We start from the raw sequence: 18,999 nt of genomic DNA on the forward strand, positions 1-18,999 counted from the left end.
TTAGTAAACTCAAAACTGCATTCTGCCAAAATATTATTTTATTCTGGAAAGAGAATAATACCTGTACTTCAGAACAAGAAAACACAAACAGGTCGAACAGGACTGGGAAGAAATATAGGTTTATAATTAGCTTTAAAGCAGTCAAGCTTTAAAGGAAATTACCCAGTTTTAAAGAACCAAAAAGATGGAATTTCATGGCAAAATCAGCTTCCCAATCCTGCAGACAAACACCATTTTGACACTACATCGTTTATGTAAACTGCAACTACAACAGAAAGCCTACACTATGAGTTTTTCTAATGTAAACCATTTACATTCTGCAAGTTTGTAAAAGTGCACAGATGCATGTACTAAGTATGGAGCAAATATTTAATGTTTGCTTTAGGTATTTGATCAAATTGGGATATTTTAAGTGTATAAGTGCATTTTTACATGTTTGCAAAATGTATTTTTGAAAGTCAACAAATATGGCAAACAATGGTCAAACCGGAGGAACGGCAGCAATGTTGTCACTGATGGTGTTGATCAATCTGAATAAGGGAAGTAAAGACAAAAAACAAGCATTTTTGCACATGAAAGGAAGGACTGAGACCAGTAGACGGGAGGCAGAGAGGGACAAATTGTGTTTGCATGCAAGTGACTCACATGCAGCTTTTCCCAAACACATACACATGTATGTGTTCAAATCAGAGTTTTCTACAGGGACTCTATAACTATTTTAGGATGCAGAAGTTCAGCTACAGTGGTTGCTAAGTGAAGACTCTGATTTGGAAAGATGAAACTAGTCCAGGACCAAGAGGCAAACTTCTATGTACCTCGGTCAACTGCTTTTGAATGCTTTCGGCCTCCAGCTTGAGCTTCTCCCTCTCAGAGGAGAGTTCTGAGACCAGGTTGCGGTGGTCAACATTGCTGTACTTTATGGCTTCTAGCTGCAGCTCCAGGGCTGTAATCTGCAGGGAGAGCTCATCATCACTTCCCTTTTTAGATCTTAAAAGTTCCTCATAATTATCCTGTGTTTCCCTCAGCTCCTCCTCCAACCTCAGCCTCACTTTGGTCTGGGTTTCTATCACCTCCTTGAGCCTCTGAAGCTCAGCAGAGTTCTCATCAAATGTTTTACTCTTTTCCTCGATAGTCTTGTGAAGACCCTCATTCCTGCTGTTTGCCTCGCTGATTCGGACCTGCTCCTGCAGAAGTTGCTGCTTCAGGTTTTTCACCTCAGTGATCAGCTGAGTGATGCGCTCTGCAGAGGTCTGTTTTTGTCTGAAGCATTTCTCTAGCTCCTCCTGCAGCCTCAGACACTCTTCTTCGCCTCTCTTTTCTGATGTGTTTGTTTGTTCTTGGCTCTGGCGCAGTGCAGTGATGGTGTTGGTGTACTCTGTCACAGCCAAAGTGGTTTTTTCCAGTTCCACTTCTATCTGCCTTCTTCTTCCCATCTCCTCCTGATTGATTTTCCTCAGATTCTCCACCTGGCTCTCCAGCCCATCTCTCACAGCCTGCAGGTCCTTGATGCGTCCTTGCAACCTGTTAACATTTTGTTCCACTCTGCATCGCTCTTTGCGTTCTCTCTCCAGCTCAAATCGTATTTTCTGAAGCTCTTCTTCACACTCTCTCAGCTGGGTCACAGCTACTGATGAAGTGGTGAGCTTCACCTGCAGTTGGGCTAGAGTTTGCTCAAGCACAGCGTGGCCTTCTTCTGTGGTTTTCCTCCTGCGCGTCTCCTCCTCCAGACTGTGTGAAATATAAACCAGCTGGTCACTCTTCTCCTGCAGGGTCTTCATGACTTCAGCTAGCTCCTCTCTGTACTTGCTGTTGTCTTCATCTCTCTGCCTCAACAGCAACTCAGCTTCACCTTCCATTTCTCTCCTCCTGCGTCCTTCCTCTAAGAGCATGGCACGCTGATTGCAAGCTTCATCCTCTGCCTTTTTCCTTTGCTCCTCAGCCTGGCTGATAGAAATCGTGAGCCTCCTGAGGTTCTCCTCCAGAGTCCTCCTCTCTGCCTCCATCCTCTCATACTGCTGCTGGACCTCAGCTGTATCATCGTCCCTCTGAGCCACCAGCCTCTGGATGTCAGCACGGCAGATCTGGATCTGGGATTCGTAGCTGAGCTTTAAGTTACTGATATCCATACTAAATTGGCTCCTTACCTTTGATATCTCCTTCAGTAGCTCCTTGACCCTTTCTGTCTCCTCATCCAGCTGCCGCCGCAGCTGCCCAATCTCTTGCTCCTTACTTGCCACACTCTTCTCCACCTCCATCTTGGACCAGCTGACTGTCTCCAACTCGCTCTGCCTCTTCCTCAGTACAGATTCGGACTCCTCTTGCTGCTTAACGTAGCGCTCCTCTGCCAACTTCGTCTTCCTCCTTTCTTCACTCAACAAGTAGTTAAGATGTGTCACCTGATCTCTGAGGTCTGCCAGCTCTCTCTGAGTGGAGTCCAGGCTCTCCTTGGTGGCACTGCACTCTAATGCAGTGCTTTGGTTCACCTCCTCCAGCGACAGGACCTGGTCCTGGGACTGAGAAAGCTGCAGTTGGTACCGAGTAACGACGTCCTCCAGTGATTTATTCTTGTCGTTTCGCTCTTGGATATCTTCTCTCAGAAGGCGGAGATCCTCTTCCAGCAGGTCGATCTGCGTGCTACGCATCTGAAAATAAAACAGTGCAGATGAACGCAGGGGTCAACATCAAGGGCTTTGCGTTTCGCTGTTTTTGTCAGTGCTATATATTCATGTTAATGTTACATCAGATTCTTTTTCATTTAACCTTTTTGTTACTTGGTAACTGAGGTCTTACCACACATAAGATGTCAGGCATATTAACCCTTTCATGCATGAATTAATACAAAAAAACAATACATTTTTTTAAATACAGAACTTTCCCTCTACAGACATATGCAATGACACTTTTTTGTTTATTAGTGATATTTAGAATTTATCATGATTTATTTGAGTGTATTCTATAAAATATTTATAAAAAAATATATAATCATAATTATACTATGTAAATCTTTAAAATATAGCTGTATGATTTTCTTTTCCTATTTATTGCAAAGGCAAAGTTGTGTGATTACATTATGTTCAATTATATCATACATTTACTTATTCTCCAATGAGTAGAAACATATTGGATGACTCACTAACATCCACTGACATGGTTTATTTACAAAAATACTATCCTCATTCATGAATATGCAAGAGAAAAGCTTGTAAATGTGTGTCCATTATCTGGCCACTATGAAGGAGTTAATGTCTCACAAGGTCATCAACTAATAATAGAAAGGAGCTCAGAAATGGTTTTATTTGGATATTTTCTAAACTTTTCTGTCTTCTTTGCCTCTACGGAACATTTTTTGAGTGTGCTGCTTAAAATTGAAGACTTGTTTAAGTTTTTCCAACTAAAATGAATATAGACAGTGAAAATGTACTTAGTTTGTATTCATATTTAAGTCTCAAATTAATCAACCAATCACATATAATTTTGTTTATTTTTCTCCCCCCTTTTTTTTTTTTTTTTTTTAAACCTGTCCTGTCCAGCATCTCAGCATACAGAACAGCAATCTGCGTGCCATATATTTTTCTCCCCCATTTTAAAACCAGAAACTTCTTTCGAAACAGAATTTGGAGCACTAAATAGTCTGTATTAAGTTTATGCTTTTTATATCTATCCAGTTGTTTTAGGTGAGATTTGTGTTTATAAGTACGAGATCAGGAGCAAATGAGCAGCTTGTGTCAACAATATATTAATTGTTTTTTTGTTTTTTTTAAATCACACACACATACACAAACACACATTTAAAGTATTTATGTATCATGTAACATATTTGCTACCACTGCTACTATTAACAGTAGTATTTTTAATACAAATAGACACAAGAAGATACAAAACAACAAATATACAACAGATACAGATAATAAACACAGAGGACAACTACCTTGAGTTCTTCCATGTTTTTGAGCAGCTCTCCCAGGAATTTATAGTAGTCCCCAGACAGAGTCAACAACTCCATGTAACGAGTCTGAAGGTGTGTAGCCTGGGACGAAATAAATCCACATGTAACTTCCCGTTATTCACAAAATAAGAGGCGTTTAACTGAATTATTAGATGATACCTCTTGGTTCAGATCCATCGACGGGGACTTTAGCATTGTCCTCTTGATGGGGATGTTAGGGTATATTTCTAAGCCAGAGCTGTAAGAGGCTAGATCGGTTTCATAGTCCTGCAAAAAAATAAATGAATAAACGTGAGAGCAGAAAATACACATCCATAAATCCATCCACCCATTTTCTATACACACTTAATCTTATTTATAGTCACATAGGGGGCTGGAGCCCATCCCAGCTGCTATCAGGCAAAAGGCGGGTGCACCCTGGACAGATTGCCAGTACATCATAGGGCAGAAAATGGAAATCTTTTATGGATTTGATTTATTGTGAGTTTCGCCTGCTCACCTTAATGGCATTGACACAGGCCTCACCGTCCCTCAGCACGCTCTCCAACGTCTCCCTCTTTGCCTTGATTTCCGTGTTCAGAGCCTGGTAAAAACCAGCAAAATAAATAAGTCAGTCTTGGAGCCAATGTGGACATGGCTGCAAACAACTTAATTAAAGAAAAGGAGGAAGGGCTGAGCAGAAGACCTTCTGGTTGGTAATGTGGTCTTTCAGTGCTTGGACATTGTCTATGTGGGTTGCCTGCAGGGCATCTTGTTTTTTTCGTGTGGCATCCATCCACTGAATGAAGGCGGCGCTGGTTTGCTTGTAGTGCTGCAGCTGAGGCAGATACTGCTGCAGATCCTGCAGTCTGAGCAAGAACAATCCAAAAAAACACAAGTCATTTCTAACAATGCAAGTGAGCTGGGACACCCAGTGGTGTCCAACTCTGGTCCTCAAGGCCACAGTTCTGCAGGTTTTCAATGTGTCCCTGCTCCAACACTCCTGATTCAATTTAATAACTCATTGTGCAGAACTTCATAGGCTGTTGGAGCCATTGGAGCATTGAAAACCTGCAAGACAGCAGCCCTTAAGGACCCAATTTGGATACCCTGCTTGGTTAAGTTGACCATGGAGTAATGCAGCCATGACAGAGCACCTCAAATGTTTGTTTGTTTACTACATCAAATAAATCTACGAGTTGGAGAAATACTTGAATCTATGTAGAGGATGGCTTATCAACTTACAGTCACATGACATGCTACATACTTTGCATTTTGCTTAAAGGAACACACACTTAACCGATCCATGAAACTTTGGTCAATTTTGCTAATTTCTTGAGGGATTTTGTGAAAAGTAGTCACAGAGCATTTGCTCTAGGACAGGGATCCCCAAGTCCAGTCCTCCAGATCTACTATCCTGCAGCTTTAAGCCTGCTACATGTGGAAGAAGCACGAACAATTTAATTGTTCTCGAGGCCCCAAGAAGAAAATTACGTCAATTTGTTCTAGCGGACATGACAGTTCTTAACACACCGGGCTTGCGGAACTATTTTCTTGTCGAGCTCTAAGAAGTATTGTGTGATTGGTCGGATATGTGAGGTGGGCGTGGTTAACACAGCAAAGCCAAAGTTTATGCCTCGACATTTCTGCTGATGCAGGTCAAACAGATTGTTTTAATCAAACAGCTGATAAAGGTGGTCAGTGTAGCGATCTTGGCCTCCCAGGATTAAAAACATTCGACTGGATTAAACAATAGTTGTATTTCTTTCTCTGCAGTAAGATTGGTCCACACAGGACGAAGAGAGAGTGACCATTTGACCCAAGAGGCAGGGTGACACTCAGAGATTTACACCTTTACTCCCTGCAGAATGCGGCTGTGTCAACATGAAGGATTAAAGCACATCTAACAATTTATGGTCGCAGGTCGGGGGAAATGCCGAGAGTCGCATCTGACCAAACCCTGGTTCTTGTCAGAAATGACACTTCTAAGCCAAAGAACAGACTCCATGGCGCCAGTCAGACCAACAACTTGACGGAGAAGGAGACAGAAGGAATCCAAACTTCTTTCCCCAATTGAAGGAACTGATCTAACTTAGTCTAAAAGACTGTGGTTAATTGTTTTGGTTGAATTTCTTCTTTTCCATTATTTTATCTTGATATGTGATTTAATTCTTTGAACTGATCACACACACACATTAATCATAAACACTGCAGTAAATAATTGTTGATTATGTTTTCCAAGCTTCAGACTTCTCTTAAGCTACTAATGTGAATGAATAAAATGTGAGTTTTCTTTTTTTTAGGATCACCCAATGAGGACGAGTCATGACAATTAATTAATCCACCTTTAATAAAAATACATGTAGCCAATCTTTTCATGTGTGAAAGTAATACTATAAAATGCTTTCCTTCCCCAGCAAACGAGGAATCTGCATAACTCTGAAAGAATGTGATTTGATGTGTATTGCGGCAGACAAAGCAAGGAATTGAAAGTATCCTGTTCACATTAATGAGATGCAGAGAGAAGGAACTAGAGCTGACCTGATTGGATAAGGTTGGTCAGCCTCTGACAGAAGCAACTCATGATTGGCTGGAAGTTCGAAAGGCGGGTCTGTTTAAATTGGACTGGCAGACCAACTTCCTGGCTTTTTCTCCTCCAGAGTTTTTTTTTACTTTTTCGTCTCCTCTTAAAGTTTCTGCTTTTCTTTTGTCCTCTGTTTAGTTCTTTAGCCTTTCGTCTTCTTTTTTTCTTTTTGTTATTTCATTATAAGTTTTTACCTCTCCGTTCTTCCGAACGGGAGAAAGTACAACAAGTGTTTATTTGTAACCAGTATTTTTCCCGAGATCAGTAATTAACTAGAACCGTAGCTCCAACTTTTTCCATTACGTCTTTACACGTAAAATCTGGAACTATCTATTTTTGGGACAATCTGGATCATCATCACACCGCTCTGGAACTCCGCTGAACGGATCCAGAAGGCCAGAGTAGCTGCGTAGACCTACATCTTCTGACGCTCCAGGGATCCAATTCCCCCGGAAACGCGCAGAATAGGGGACCAACCACCCGCTTCGACCCACACTCCGGATTCAGCGTTCAAAGTAGGATCTGATAGCGCTCTGACATTTGTGATGTCCCAAACCAGTACATCAAATTCTAATTAAATAATTAAAAATCGAATTCTTATCCAAATTTAGAATTATTGAACACGTTCTTGTCAAAGATTTAAGTAAGATAATCATCCCGATTTATTTGCTTAATTCCAACCAGTTTCTTCCTGCTCCATCTCATTTAATTAATCTCAGCGTTCTTTATTAATGTTATAAATGAAATTCCATGTTGACAAATTCATCATACCATCTCACCAATAACATCTCTCCATCATTGCTCATTTTCACTGCTGTATGTTTACCATCATTGTAAATAAATATGTATAATCAATTCATCCGTTATTGTCATAATTTCTGAATGCACGATTTCTGGTTCATTCGTTCTTAGGATTTACTCCTTTGAAGTGAGACTGTTTATTGAATTGAGTTTATTTCAGGTGTCTCATCCGCCTGAATTTTAAGTTAATTAAAGGTGATGAGTGGTGCTCCGAGGTAATTAATAAATTCATAATTTGTAGAGGCTATTCCGCTACATCAGACAGTATGAACATGTTAAAACATGGCATTTAAACACAGAGACTAGCCTGCCGCGTCCACAACCAGCCCTGCTGTGGACGAAGTTTGTCGTTAAATATGAAATAACCAGGTTAACTGCACATAAAAGCACAGACACTCCCATTGAGGTTGTAGCTGGAGCTTCTTGTGGAGGATAAATGGACCAGAGGGAAGAATTTTTTCCTCGAGAGAAAGAACAAAGTTCTCGCTTCTTGTGAAGGATGGAACAAGCTTTAGATGTGACCCCTCTCCAACAAAGGAACTGAAGGATTAGCTTGCTACCAGGCCTCTGCTGAGCTGAATGGAGATGCATGAATTCAGCCATTTGACTGATGTTTGTTGAAGATACTATTCTGCATCTAGGAATTGCAGGATGGTAGATCTCGAGCACCAGACTCAGGCACCATCGCTCTTTGAACAAATAATTAATAATACATGTGCAGTTTAAGTTTAATTTGGGAGAAACTGGCTTAAAAAGGTGGCGACAAAAAGAAAATTTAAAATTAAAATTTATAGGGGTGGGAAAATCTAATCGAAAAATCGAAAATCGGGATTTTTTTGCTTCACAGTTTTAAAATGGATTTTTTTTAACAAAAATTTTTTTTTTCAAATGAATATAATCCATTACAAAATTTTGGTCATTTTTATTGTTTTTTTTTAAATCTTTTTACTTGTCATCTTGGGCGTTATAGCAGCAGAATGATGGTCTGGCTACTGTGATGTTTTTTCCTAATTGAAATCAAGAAAAATGACAAGCAAAAAAAAAAAAGTTTCATACATTATTTTGTATTTTAATGTACAAAACTTAGCAATATCGAAGAATTGTGAGAATCGCAATTTAAATCGAATCGGCACCCAAAAAATCGGAATCGAATCGAATCAGGACAAAAGCTTATAGTCACAGCCCTAAAAATTTACATTTGGAGGAAAAAGTGAAAATACTAAAAGTCAGTTCAGAGCCTACAAATCCATAATGTTTGTATGCTGCATGACCCCTGATCCAGGTCGACATCCAGTAAAACAGTTCTTCAGGATGGTGTTAAAGTGTGTTACTACATCTTATAACATACGGGGAGAGAAAACAAAGAGAAAGACACAAACCTGCTGTCAATCTGGCCCTTGATTCGTCTCCACCGGTCGGACAGCAGGCTCACCTGCTCTGTGTATTTTGACAGCATCATGTCACACCGGTGGGAGGGGCTTCCCACCTGGCTGTTCCAGTGAGTTGCCTTGGTCAACTCAGCCTCCATGCAGGCCAGAACATCTTTCTTCTGGTCCAACTCTATCTTAATATTCTGCACATCGACACAGTGAAATAATTTAACATCACTTTAGTGCAACAGCTTCTTCAGGTGACGACTGAACCATAAGCTGATCTGCACTGGTACTGAAGGTGAACCATGCAGCAGAAATAGCCAGAGCAGGATATGATAGAAGGTACTGTTTGCACAGAGTTTAAAGTTGTAAATGAGGTAAATAAGGAGTTTTCTGCTGTAATTTCTTCATTTATTTTTGCCAACTGAAAATAAAAACATTTCAAACATACCTTCAGGGTCAACATATATTCCTCAACTTCACTTGGAGACAGAGAAGTGGTCTCCTTTTCTGTTAGTCTTGCTTCGTGAACTTTCACAATATCATCGGCTCGAGCCACACTCTCCAGCATGTCCCTTAGAGCCCGCAGCCTGAAAAAGAGTCATATAATAAGCGTGAGGTGGAGTATATTTATTTTGTTTAAAATGTAGGTTAGCTATTTAAAGCAATGTCTTTATGTTAATTTGTGGGGATTTATAATTTAAATATCTAATTAAACTTACTATTTTTGTTCTTTTATGTCTAAATAATTACCGTTTAACTATATTTTTACACCCTTTTTCTAAATTAACTGGGGAACTCTGACTGGAAAACTGCCTTTCCATTAAACTAATTTCTTTGCAGTTTTTCTACATGTTTAAGTCATTGGTTTTAGCTTTAACACAAAACATTGTAAGGATGTTCCACAAGGATCAGTACTGAGTCCCCTGTAGTTTATGTTTATAGTAATGTGCATTTCTGTCGATGACACCTTCCTCTATGTCCATGTCTAGTTTGCTTGTTAATGTTTATATATTTTAAAATGGAAGCTTCAATATTGCTATATGCTCAAAATAATTCTGTGATTATCACACAACTTGCTGATAAGCCTTCAATTTGACAAACAAACAAAGAGTGTTGGAAATATCTTCCAGAACAGAGTAACTTGAGTGCGTTTGTGTTATTTACCGCTGTACGTAAGCCGATGAGCTGGTCTCCAGACTGCCCAGCCTCTGATTGATCACTCCAATCTCATTTCGGAGAAACTGGGATTTATCTGCATCGTTCATGTGTTCCACTTCCTTCAGAATACGCTCTCTTAAACGCAGATACTCCACACGCATCGAGTCAATCTCATGCTGTACCGTCTGAAAAGCACATGAGCACACACACACACGTGTTGCAGTAGATTCTTGGAGCTTTTCAGTGGAGGACATGTTGCTTTTTAAATGTCTTCACCTCTAACTGAGTGATCTTGAGGCCACAGTCTCGCGCCCCAGCATCTCCGACGCAGACATGAACATGCTGACTCAGCATGCCCTCAGCGTCCTCAAGCCTCAATCTGAGCGTGTGCAGCTCCGATAATGTATGAGATGATGATGATAAAGAGGAAGAGGAGGAGGAGGAGGACAGCAGAACCTTCCTCTTCACTGGCTCTGCCTTGGTCACTTTCACTACCTCCTTCTTCATCACCTGCTCATTATTCACCACCTCCTTCTTCACTTCCGTTTTCTTCTCTACTTGTTTTTTCAGCTCAACGCTCTGCCTTTCGTCCTGAAGCCTTATGATGTTTTCCTCAGGAGCAGGTTGGATTATGATCAGATGCTGCATGCTTTGTTGCTCGGCCACCTGCTGCCTTTCTGTCTGCTCCTGATGTGCAACTGTGGAGGAACAAGTCGTTTCATTTTGATAGTCATAGGAGTTGCATGATTTGCAACCTAATGTTTCCTCTTCCCTCATCGTAACTATTCCTCATCATAAAAATTCCTTCATCATTCATAAACCAGATTCACCTTGTTAGATTTGTTCGAGAATATCAAGCATGTTGTTGAAAAAAGATAAACACAAAAAGAGCTAATTTTTAAAGTTATAACACGGGACTCAAAGCTCATTTTTTAATGACGTTGACTTCATTCGGAAAGTTTAATCTGGACAGCAAATCTAAGTTTTTACATGATCTTATCTGTCATTTTGTTTTTTCAGATATGTTTAAATTAAAACATCTAATAAATTGTAAATAGAGTTTCTATGTCCAGCAATTCTGCTTTGTAGTTTAGAGAAGTTGCTTTTTATTCAGAGCTGTATCACTGATGCACATTGCATAATTATGTCACTGATCATAAAGAAGCTGTCAGTGTAGAGAAGACCGTGTTATTATGATCAATTAAACCCTATTGTGACACTCTGGCACAGATTATACAATTCTGTTTGGATTGAAGATGAATTATAAATATCATGTTTAAATTTAGGATTTTCTTTTAGTTTATTAATCCGAGTGGATTACGAGGATGTTCCTTGCATCTACTTGAGCTGTTTGAATTGTATTTATTCCTCTAATTTTATATTTAATGCTAATTTTACTAGTTATCACTGAGCTGGTTCACTAAATTGGGGGAGAAAACAAAAACATATAAGAATAAAGGGATTCATCAGGTTTGATATATTTTGTGCCCATTTTTTTAGATTTGCTGCCTCATTTGACTTAAAATATTCCAGTTACCACTTTTTAATCTGTTTATTTGTTAATGTTAAAATGTGTCCCTTGACCAGAGGGACACATTTTAGTTTTCCTTTGTTTTCAGCCTCTGCAGCTGCTGGCTGACTCCAGAGCTGATTATCATCCTGCAGCCCATTTCCCTCGTCTACTGCTTGCTCTTAAGCCTCCTTCCTACTTGCATCCTGCTGGCACAAGTTCTGCAGCCTCTCTTCACCTCAGGCAGCTCTGGACCTGTGGCTGCAGATCCTGGTTCTCTGCTTGGTTTGGGTTTTTGTTTCCCGGTTATTTTTTGCCACAGTTATTTTGGTTCATTCTTTTTTCTTAATAAATCCGTAACCTGCGAGTCCCGCATTTTGGGTCCATACTTGTGGCGACCAGCCATAACAGTTTCTTGCATCTGTTTTGGCTGCGAGAATCAAGCTTCTGGCTCCATATTTTTCTTTGTTTAAGTTAAGGTTGATAAATTGGAAAAAAAAAAATTGCATGTTTGGATTTTCTGTTTGTATAAATGCTTATTAGAGTGTTATTTAAGTGGCAGAAAACTGAATTAACATTTATTTAAAATGATTTAAAATTATTTTCTCCTCATCTCTGCGGGAGACAGGTGTGACCAAGTCTAAAAAACTAATTGATAAAATAAAACTTAAGGAAATTAAATATTAAATTACACAATAGAAGTGATAAAAGTTATCAACACTCAAATAATTTTAAAAATAAAGTGTCCCTGCGGTAACAGTCAGGAACATTGTGGTAAGACACAGCAGCAGTTTTGTGTGTGTGTGTGTGTGTGTGTGTGTGTGTGTGTGTGTGTGTGTGTGTGTATGTGTAGCTGTAAACAGTACTTACTGAAAATCGGCAGATCCACCACCAGCTTGTCGTAGTGCGCCTGAGCTCCAGTAAACTGGTTCTCGATGCTCTTCTTGTCCTCATCTGCAAACATCTGGGAGTTGTGGCAGCTCAGTTTGAACTCCTCATAGTGGCTCTCCAGGTTCTTCAAAATCTGTCGGTACTCCTCAGGACGCATCTTGGCCAGCTGAACACACATACGCGCACACACACACACACACACACAAGTATTATAAGAGATTTACATTTAAAAGAACTAAAACCTGCAGCAAAACTGAACGGTAAGCTCAAACACGTCATAATTACAGTCATACTGAGGGTGCGGATGCAGACTGGATCTATTCTGTATGGCGCTATAATCAAGAGGTGTATAATCCAGGTGCTACAAAGTCAAAGTCCTGTCCGGCAGCTGTTCCAACCAGTAACTAAACCAGCTGAATGTAATAAGCTCACCTCCAGTGGGAGAAGAGCCTGTTAGTGAAAACACCTGTTCTAAATGCACAGGTAGATTCCAAAAACATGGCAGGACTTTTACTTTGTAGCACCTGGATTATACATCTATAATCTGTTAATGACAGAGAATCCTTGTTTTGTAGGTTATTCTCAATGAGCAGCGTTTTAATGGCGCAGTGTTCAGCTGCGAAGCACCGTGGAAATGTATTATGCTATCAGACCTTTCTTTTAGCTTCAGTTCTTATGCATTACAATGTCAGGTAGGATGCACCGACCATGTTTTAGTTGTTTGTGTCTGTAGATGGATGTTTACAAGGCTGACCCATATATACACTTTCTCAGCCAGAGCAACATAAAAGCCCTAAAAACGTCACGTTTTGTGTTTCAGAGCAGATATTTGGATCTGAAGCGACTACGAGCTCCACCATGACAGGACTTGGTTGCCGTAGCGTCACCTGGGACTCACTGAGCCATTTAGCTAATCTGAAGTCCCAGCTGGGGATGGGTGGGTGAGTGGGATTATTCAGCTTCCCCATCTTTCATGATGCATTCTCTGTACCTCAGAATGGAACGCAGAACTTAAAATCACCTGATTTTCTACCTTTGCTAGCCTAATGTGGAAAATGCATGGGCTGCTTTCAGATCAGCTTTTTTTTTTATTTGCAATTAAAAGAACATTTTTATCAGCTGTTTTCTTTATTTGAATGAAAATTTAAAATGTTTCAGTAATATTTCATCTTTTGTTTTATTAGCTGAAACATAAACTAAACATTTTGTGTTAACTTAGCAACATTTCTGATAAACAGGTTAAATCAGGAAATATTTTTGCAATTCTTCTTTTTTTTTTTCTTTTTTTTTTCATTAAATTAAAATGGTACAAATTAATTTACTCACAACAAAAATGAACATCTCCAACAAGAGATCCAGATGAGGAAATCTGCTTTAGCAGAGGCTTATTTGGACTTTAAATTGTATTGAACAATAAAAATTCAAAGCAACTTCTGCTAAAATAAATTTCCTCATTTTACTTATTTTTCAGAATTTTTTGTTTAGTTTTGAGTGCATATTTATAAACTCATAACATAAATGTTGTGTGTTAAGTAGAAACTATGAGCTTGTAGCAATGTAAAATATCTGTGTCATTATCAAAAATTCCTTTAACTTCCGTCGGCAGGTTAACGCTGTAGTTAAAAGTGTTTCTGATTGGCAAATTGAAGCCTCATCTTCCCAAACCTGCCTTGGAGAAAGTCATCCACCTGCTCATTTTGTCCCGTTTAGATTATTGCAACTCTTTATTTTGCTGTTTGACTTTGCAGCGGCTGCAGTTTGCCTAAAGCACTGCGGCTCTGTTGCTTACAGGAACACGACCACATGATCACATCACCTCTATGCTCGTTTCTCTGCATTGGCTTCCAGCTAGTTTTAGGACCCGGTACAAGATTTTATTGATGCTTTTAAAGCCTTAAATGGTTTGGCTCTGTCATACTTGTAAGAGTTGTTACACCAGCCAGGACTCTTAGGTCCTTTTCACAACTTTTACTCAAGGTCCCATTCGCCAGACTTAAATCCAGGGATGACAGAGCTTCTCTGTTGCTGCTCCGAAGATGTGGAACATCCTTCCCCATCACATCAGAGCTGCCCAATCTGTCTCTGGCTTTAAGTCTGTACCTATAACTAGGCATTTAATCATACCTGAGCTTTTCCTCTGTGTGTTTTAACTTTACTTTTATTCTAGTTTATTGTTTTTAATTCCAGATTGTAGTTATTTTTACTGTGCAGTGTTTCATTTTAAATTGTGGAGTGTTGTTTGTTGTTTTAGTGTTCGGCACTTTGTGCAGCTCCTGCTGTAAAAATATACTATATAAATAAACTTGTATAAAAACCTCAATGAAAGAAATAAAATTACAACTCATGGTTTAAAAACAACAGAAAAAGCAGCACAAAAACATTATGTTGAAGTACTAAATGCTATAATATAGATGAATAACTGCAACTTGTCTTTTTTTATGTCATAGCTTGTTTTACTATTTTTATCATATGCAGAACAAATAAAAATGTAACGCAGGTGAAGCTGCAATCCCCCTAACCCCACACACCACCCTTATAAACAAGATTTCCTAAAGTTACCATCGTTAAACATAAAACCTCAGATGAAGTGAGACAAATGAATCACTTCAGGGTTTGTATATGTGTGCTTACCACTGAGATGGTGAGGCTGTTAATGTATTTAATATCGTACAGACAGTACTGCCAGGCGACGAGACTCTTAACGTTGATGTAGAGCTGATTCCAGATGGACAGGATGGCCTCGTAGTATTGCTCGTTCCTTTACACAACACACACAGATCAAATTAAAGCCTTCACATTTACTTTTTAAGCTGCGTATGAATTTATTTTGCAGAACTATGTAACAGAGCAGATATGTTATGTTTCTTACTTTCCGGCGAGGCTGATGCTCAGTGGGTCGGGAGGTGGTACGATGAGGCACACGGACGGCACCAACATGTCCAGACCTCCAGGTCCGGTCACGTGCCACTTACTGCGCTGGCTGTTGTCCTTCAGGATTGCCTCATCTCCCTTACAGATCACCTTCTGTGCAGCCCAGACGAAATAAAGTTTAACAATGAAAAACAAAACTTGGAAATTCAGATTTTACATTTGAAGAATTTCTGTTTAAGTTCTGCATAAAGGAGAAAAACTTCCTCTCATGTTTGTTCCGACTTCAGAAAGAGATCTCTAAAAGCAGACCTGGTCTTGCTTGAAGTCGCACAAAGCCTTGACGATGACGCCGCTGCTCTTCTCCTCTGGGTTTCTGGGTTTCAGCCTCACGATACCCTTTGACTTGATGAGCAGATGCTGCACCTGCTGCCTCTTCTCCAGTAACTTCTCCTTTTCCCTCTGAAGATAAGACACAGGAAAACCTGAACCTCTGCACTGAATGCTGCTGCTGCTATTTGCATCTTTAGATGTGTGGTCGCTGTAAGAGGCTCTCATACCTCCAGACCTTTGAGGAGCTCCAGCAGGTCCTCCAGTGAAGTGTTCTTGTCACATACATACTTCTTACTAATCATCTCACGTTCCTTTTGCAGAGCGCTGTAGGTCTCATTAGCCTCCTTGAAGAACTATTAAAAACCATAAACTGGGTCAAGGTTCAGGAGAGCATTTCTAAGGATCTGTACATGATGCATGGCAGCAAGCTCGACCTGGTCTCTGCTAAATGATTAAAAGCTATGTTTATGTATGTTGTGCATTTCATACTTCAGGGCTGTTCAAAACACTTTGTGTAATGAGAAAAATGTATTCAGCCTGGAAGCTGACAGAGCAGAAGTGTTTTAGAGATCTGAGAGACTGACAGCCATCTTAACCTTCCAGCAGATCCTGGTCCCTGACAGGTCAAAGTCCTGCGACAAACAAAGTAGCAGGGAGATACTTTCCCAGTACACTGGACCAGTGATTTCTCATTTCAAGTCTTTGCTGCTGAAAACATAATCCCAAAGATCAGGGGTTGTATCATCTTTTCACTGCAGGATTTTTTACTAATTACACGTGTAAACAAGTACAACAAACAACCTCAACCCAGAGCTGCTCCTCATCTTTTACCAGGACATCATCGTAGGTGTACTAGCATGTTGTCTAACAGCCTGGTGAAGCCTCCGGAGTCATAAAGGCTGCAGACACCTGGAGTCTAGCAGAGCTGCTGCCTCCTCATAGCCAAGTGCATCACAGCGGATGCGACACACCGAGGCCATCACCTGTTCTCCCCGCTGCCATCCGAGAGGCGGTAAAGACCTCTAAAAGTCTGCACTTCCAGAATGCAGCGGTTTCATCCCCCTCTTGGAAAACACTCCGTAACGTTTTTAAGCCAACTGATTACTGTTGTTGGGGTTTTTTTCGTGATTTTACTATTTATTTCTATCTTATGTTATCATTTTATTCTATGTAGGGAGGGCCCACATGTCGCGCCTTGTGTGTTTTCTGTCCATACACTCGGTCACAGTGACGTTTACCTGGCTGTAAGCTCCATTCTCCTTCAGATGGACATCAATGCATTTCGTAATCTGAAGAAGCCAACTCCACTGAGTCTGCAGAGTGTCCCTGTAAGCCTGGAAAACGCACAAACGCATGAGAACGAAGACAGCTTCATCGTTTTGGATTTTTCAGTGAAGGTTTTCACACCTCAATCTTGTCGGAGGCCGGATGGTTATCTCTCAGGAGGCCGTTCACTTTGGTTTTCAGCTTATACAGATCCTTCTCCTTGTCCTCCAGGGCACTCATCAGTTTCTGTTACATAAGGAGAGGTTTGCTAATCACAGGGGACGCAGAGAAACATGAAGATGCTGAGGAGAAGCTCTGTGGCTTGGCTCTAAATGGATGCCAGACACCAGCTGCCAAAACCTAATCTGCTGCAGATGTTTGGTCCCTTATGAGATGCTGATTGCCTTCATGAAATAAATTAGTGTCATTCAGGCTCAAAGATTTATGCCAAGAATGTTAATCATCTAGAATGAAGGTCTTAAAAACTGAATATGTGCGGCGTCCCGTTGTAAGAAATCTGCTTCTACTCATCCAGCTTGAGTTTTACTGACCGAGTAGCTCTCCTGTTTCTTGGGGATGTACTGGTTAATGTTCTTATCTCCCCAGTCAAACATCAGCTCCTCTTCCTCTTTGTCATTCACCCACATGATCTCTATGGAAATATCCTGGAGGATGTGGATGAGGTCTCGCAGCTGCTCCATCCGGCTAAATGACATTTGCTGCCGAGACAGAAGAGAGCAAGTTATTACCAGCAAATGCGGCGCAGATAACGATGAAGGTTTCATTATTTCACCTGTAAAGTGTCCCACTCCTGCTCCAGAGTGTGCATGTTTGGTTTGTCTCCTTTCTTCAGCTAAGACAAGAGAATAAATCAGTCTAGCAGCTGTGCAGCAACTTTCATGGAGGTCAAAGAGTTAAAAAATTATCTGCAGATTTTACAGTAACAAGAACGAAAAATGAAAACAGATAATTGAACGAAATAAATTCTGCAACCAAACGATGATATGTTTAGTAAATTCAGTTAAAAATGAACATGATTTGGCGCTTTTCTCTCATACTGGAAGTGTTAAGTCTGCTTAACCCTTTATGGGGCAAGTCACTATTTCTGATCACTTTGTTTTATTTCACATTCAGCATGAAACTTTTTCTTTTTTAATTAGTGTAACAACAGAATGGAGGTTTTGGTTCATACCAGAAGGACGATTTTAGGTTAAAATTTCTCATTTCAAGGTATTTCATTGAGTGTCCTATAAAAGGTTAAACATGCAGGAATGATGTACTCAGGAGTCCCATCAGTCTGATGATTTGCCTGCAACCCACCAGGTCGTCTCTGGCCCGGTCCATCTCGGAACATCTCTGGATGGAGCTGTGGAACTTCTGGTGGTTGATAAGCTGCTGCTCAAGAGTTGCAGGATCGTCCCCCCACGAAGTCGTTTCAATCAGACGCTGAAACACATGGACTATATTAGTAAATTCACTTCTAAAATGTGTCGATAAAAACTCTGAACAGCCGACCCGCAGCTTCTGAATGTGTCCAAATACGTGTTTGTTGTCGTCACCAGCAGGAGGTGGCAGAGAAACACGTTAGGCCAGTTTTAATTCTGATTTAAGAGACAGCTGCTGCTGCTGGATATCTCAGGAATTCACCAGGAAATAAGAACAAACACAGTTTCACTTCAGTGTCAATAGAAAGTTTTCTTTTCGGTGGAAATCTTGAGAAAGGTACAACACGCCCACGGCGCTCCCGTCAAAATAATTCCAGATGCAGTTCCTCAGATGTTTTCAATCAGCACAAAGCTCCGATCATTGGGAAGTGAATGAAATGAGAATGTTCCTATTAATCACAAACACAAGACGTGTCTGAAATGTGTCGAAGTGAAGGTTGATGAATGACTCTTTGCATAATCAGACCAGTTTTTCAGAGTTTCTCAACATTTCAAAGTGAAGTGAAAGTTTCATTCAGTGTGAAAACATCCTCACACCAAAGTTGCATAGTAATACTCTCCTCTAGGTTTGTATGGTAGCTCAGGAGGGACAATCCAGACACTAAATTTGCTGCAGGACTGTTTTGTTGCTGCTGTAATTTGGGTTTACCCAGCTTGTTAGGGAAGGTTGATGCATAATGTTCTTTATTTGGTCTCAGTTAGCAGTTTTTGTTGCTGGAATATTTACAGAACAAGTCACACTGACTTTGTTCATTTAAAGTGTTTATTTAGTCTCCAAACCTATGCATATAAAATTATTCACATGCTAATTTACAGTTGTGCTCATATTTATTCATACCCTT

At 40.2% G+C, this 18,999-nt stretch overlaps 1 protein-coding gene across 1 annotated transcript in view; it reads right to left on the reverse strand.

The window, feature by feature from the left end:
• Positions 1–18,999, reverse strand: part of dspb (desmoplakin b) — a gene marked incomplete at both ends in the record, with an annotated part of 49,585 nt that overhangs the window by 14,269 nt on the left and 16,317 nt on the right. Inside the window, 19 exons of the mRNA XM_079245181.1 lie at positions 816–2,642; positions 3,929–4,027; positions 4,106–4,213; positions 4,446–4,529; positions 4,632–4,794; positions 8,690–8,883; positions 9,135–9,273; positions 9,851–10,029; positions 10,121–10,542; positions 12,225–12,411; positions 14,877–15,003; positions 15,115–15,269; positions 15,426–15,575; positions 15,674–15,799; positions 16,685–16,780; positions 16,854–16,958; positions 17,264–17,431; positions 17,506–17,565; positions 18,033–18,158. Coding sequence (XP_079101307.1) covers positions 816–2,642; positions 3,929–4,027; positions 4,106–4,213; positions 4,446–4,529; positions 4,632–4,794; positions 8,690–8,883; positions 9,135–9,273; positions 9,851–10,029; positions 10,121–10,542; positions 12,225–12,411; positions 14,877–15,003; positions 15,115–15,269; positions 15,426–15,575; positions 15,674–15,799; positions 16,685–16,780; positions 16,854–16,958; positions 17,264–17,431; positions 17,506–17,565; positions 18,033–18,158 — 4,515 coding nt within the window. The remainder of the gene's footprint in view (positions 1–815; positions 2,643–3,928; positions 4,028–4,105; positions 4,214–4,445; positions 4,530–4,631; positions 4,795–8,689; positions 8,884–9,134; positions 9,274–9,850; positions 10,030–10,120; positions 10,543–12,224; positions 12,412–14,876; positions 15,004–15,114; positions 15,270–15,425; positions 15,576–15,673; positions 15,800–16,684; positions 16,781–16,853; positions 16,959–17,263; positions 17,432–17,505; positions 17,566–18,032; positions 18,159–18,999) is intronic.

Source organism: Telmatherina bonti, assembly GCF_933228915.1.
Source record: "Telmatherina bonti genome assembly, chromosome: 8".
NCBI lineage: Eukaryota > Metazoa > Chordata > Actinopteri > Atheriniformes > Telmatherinidae > Telmatherina > Telmatherina bonti.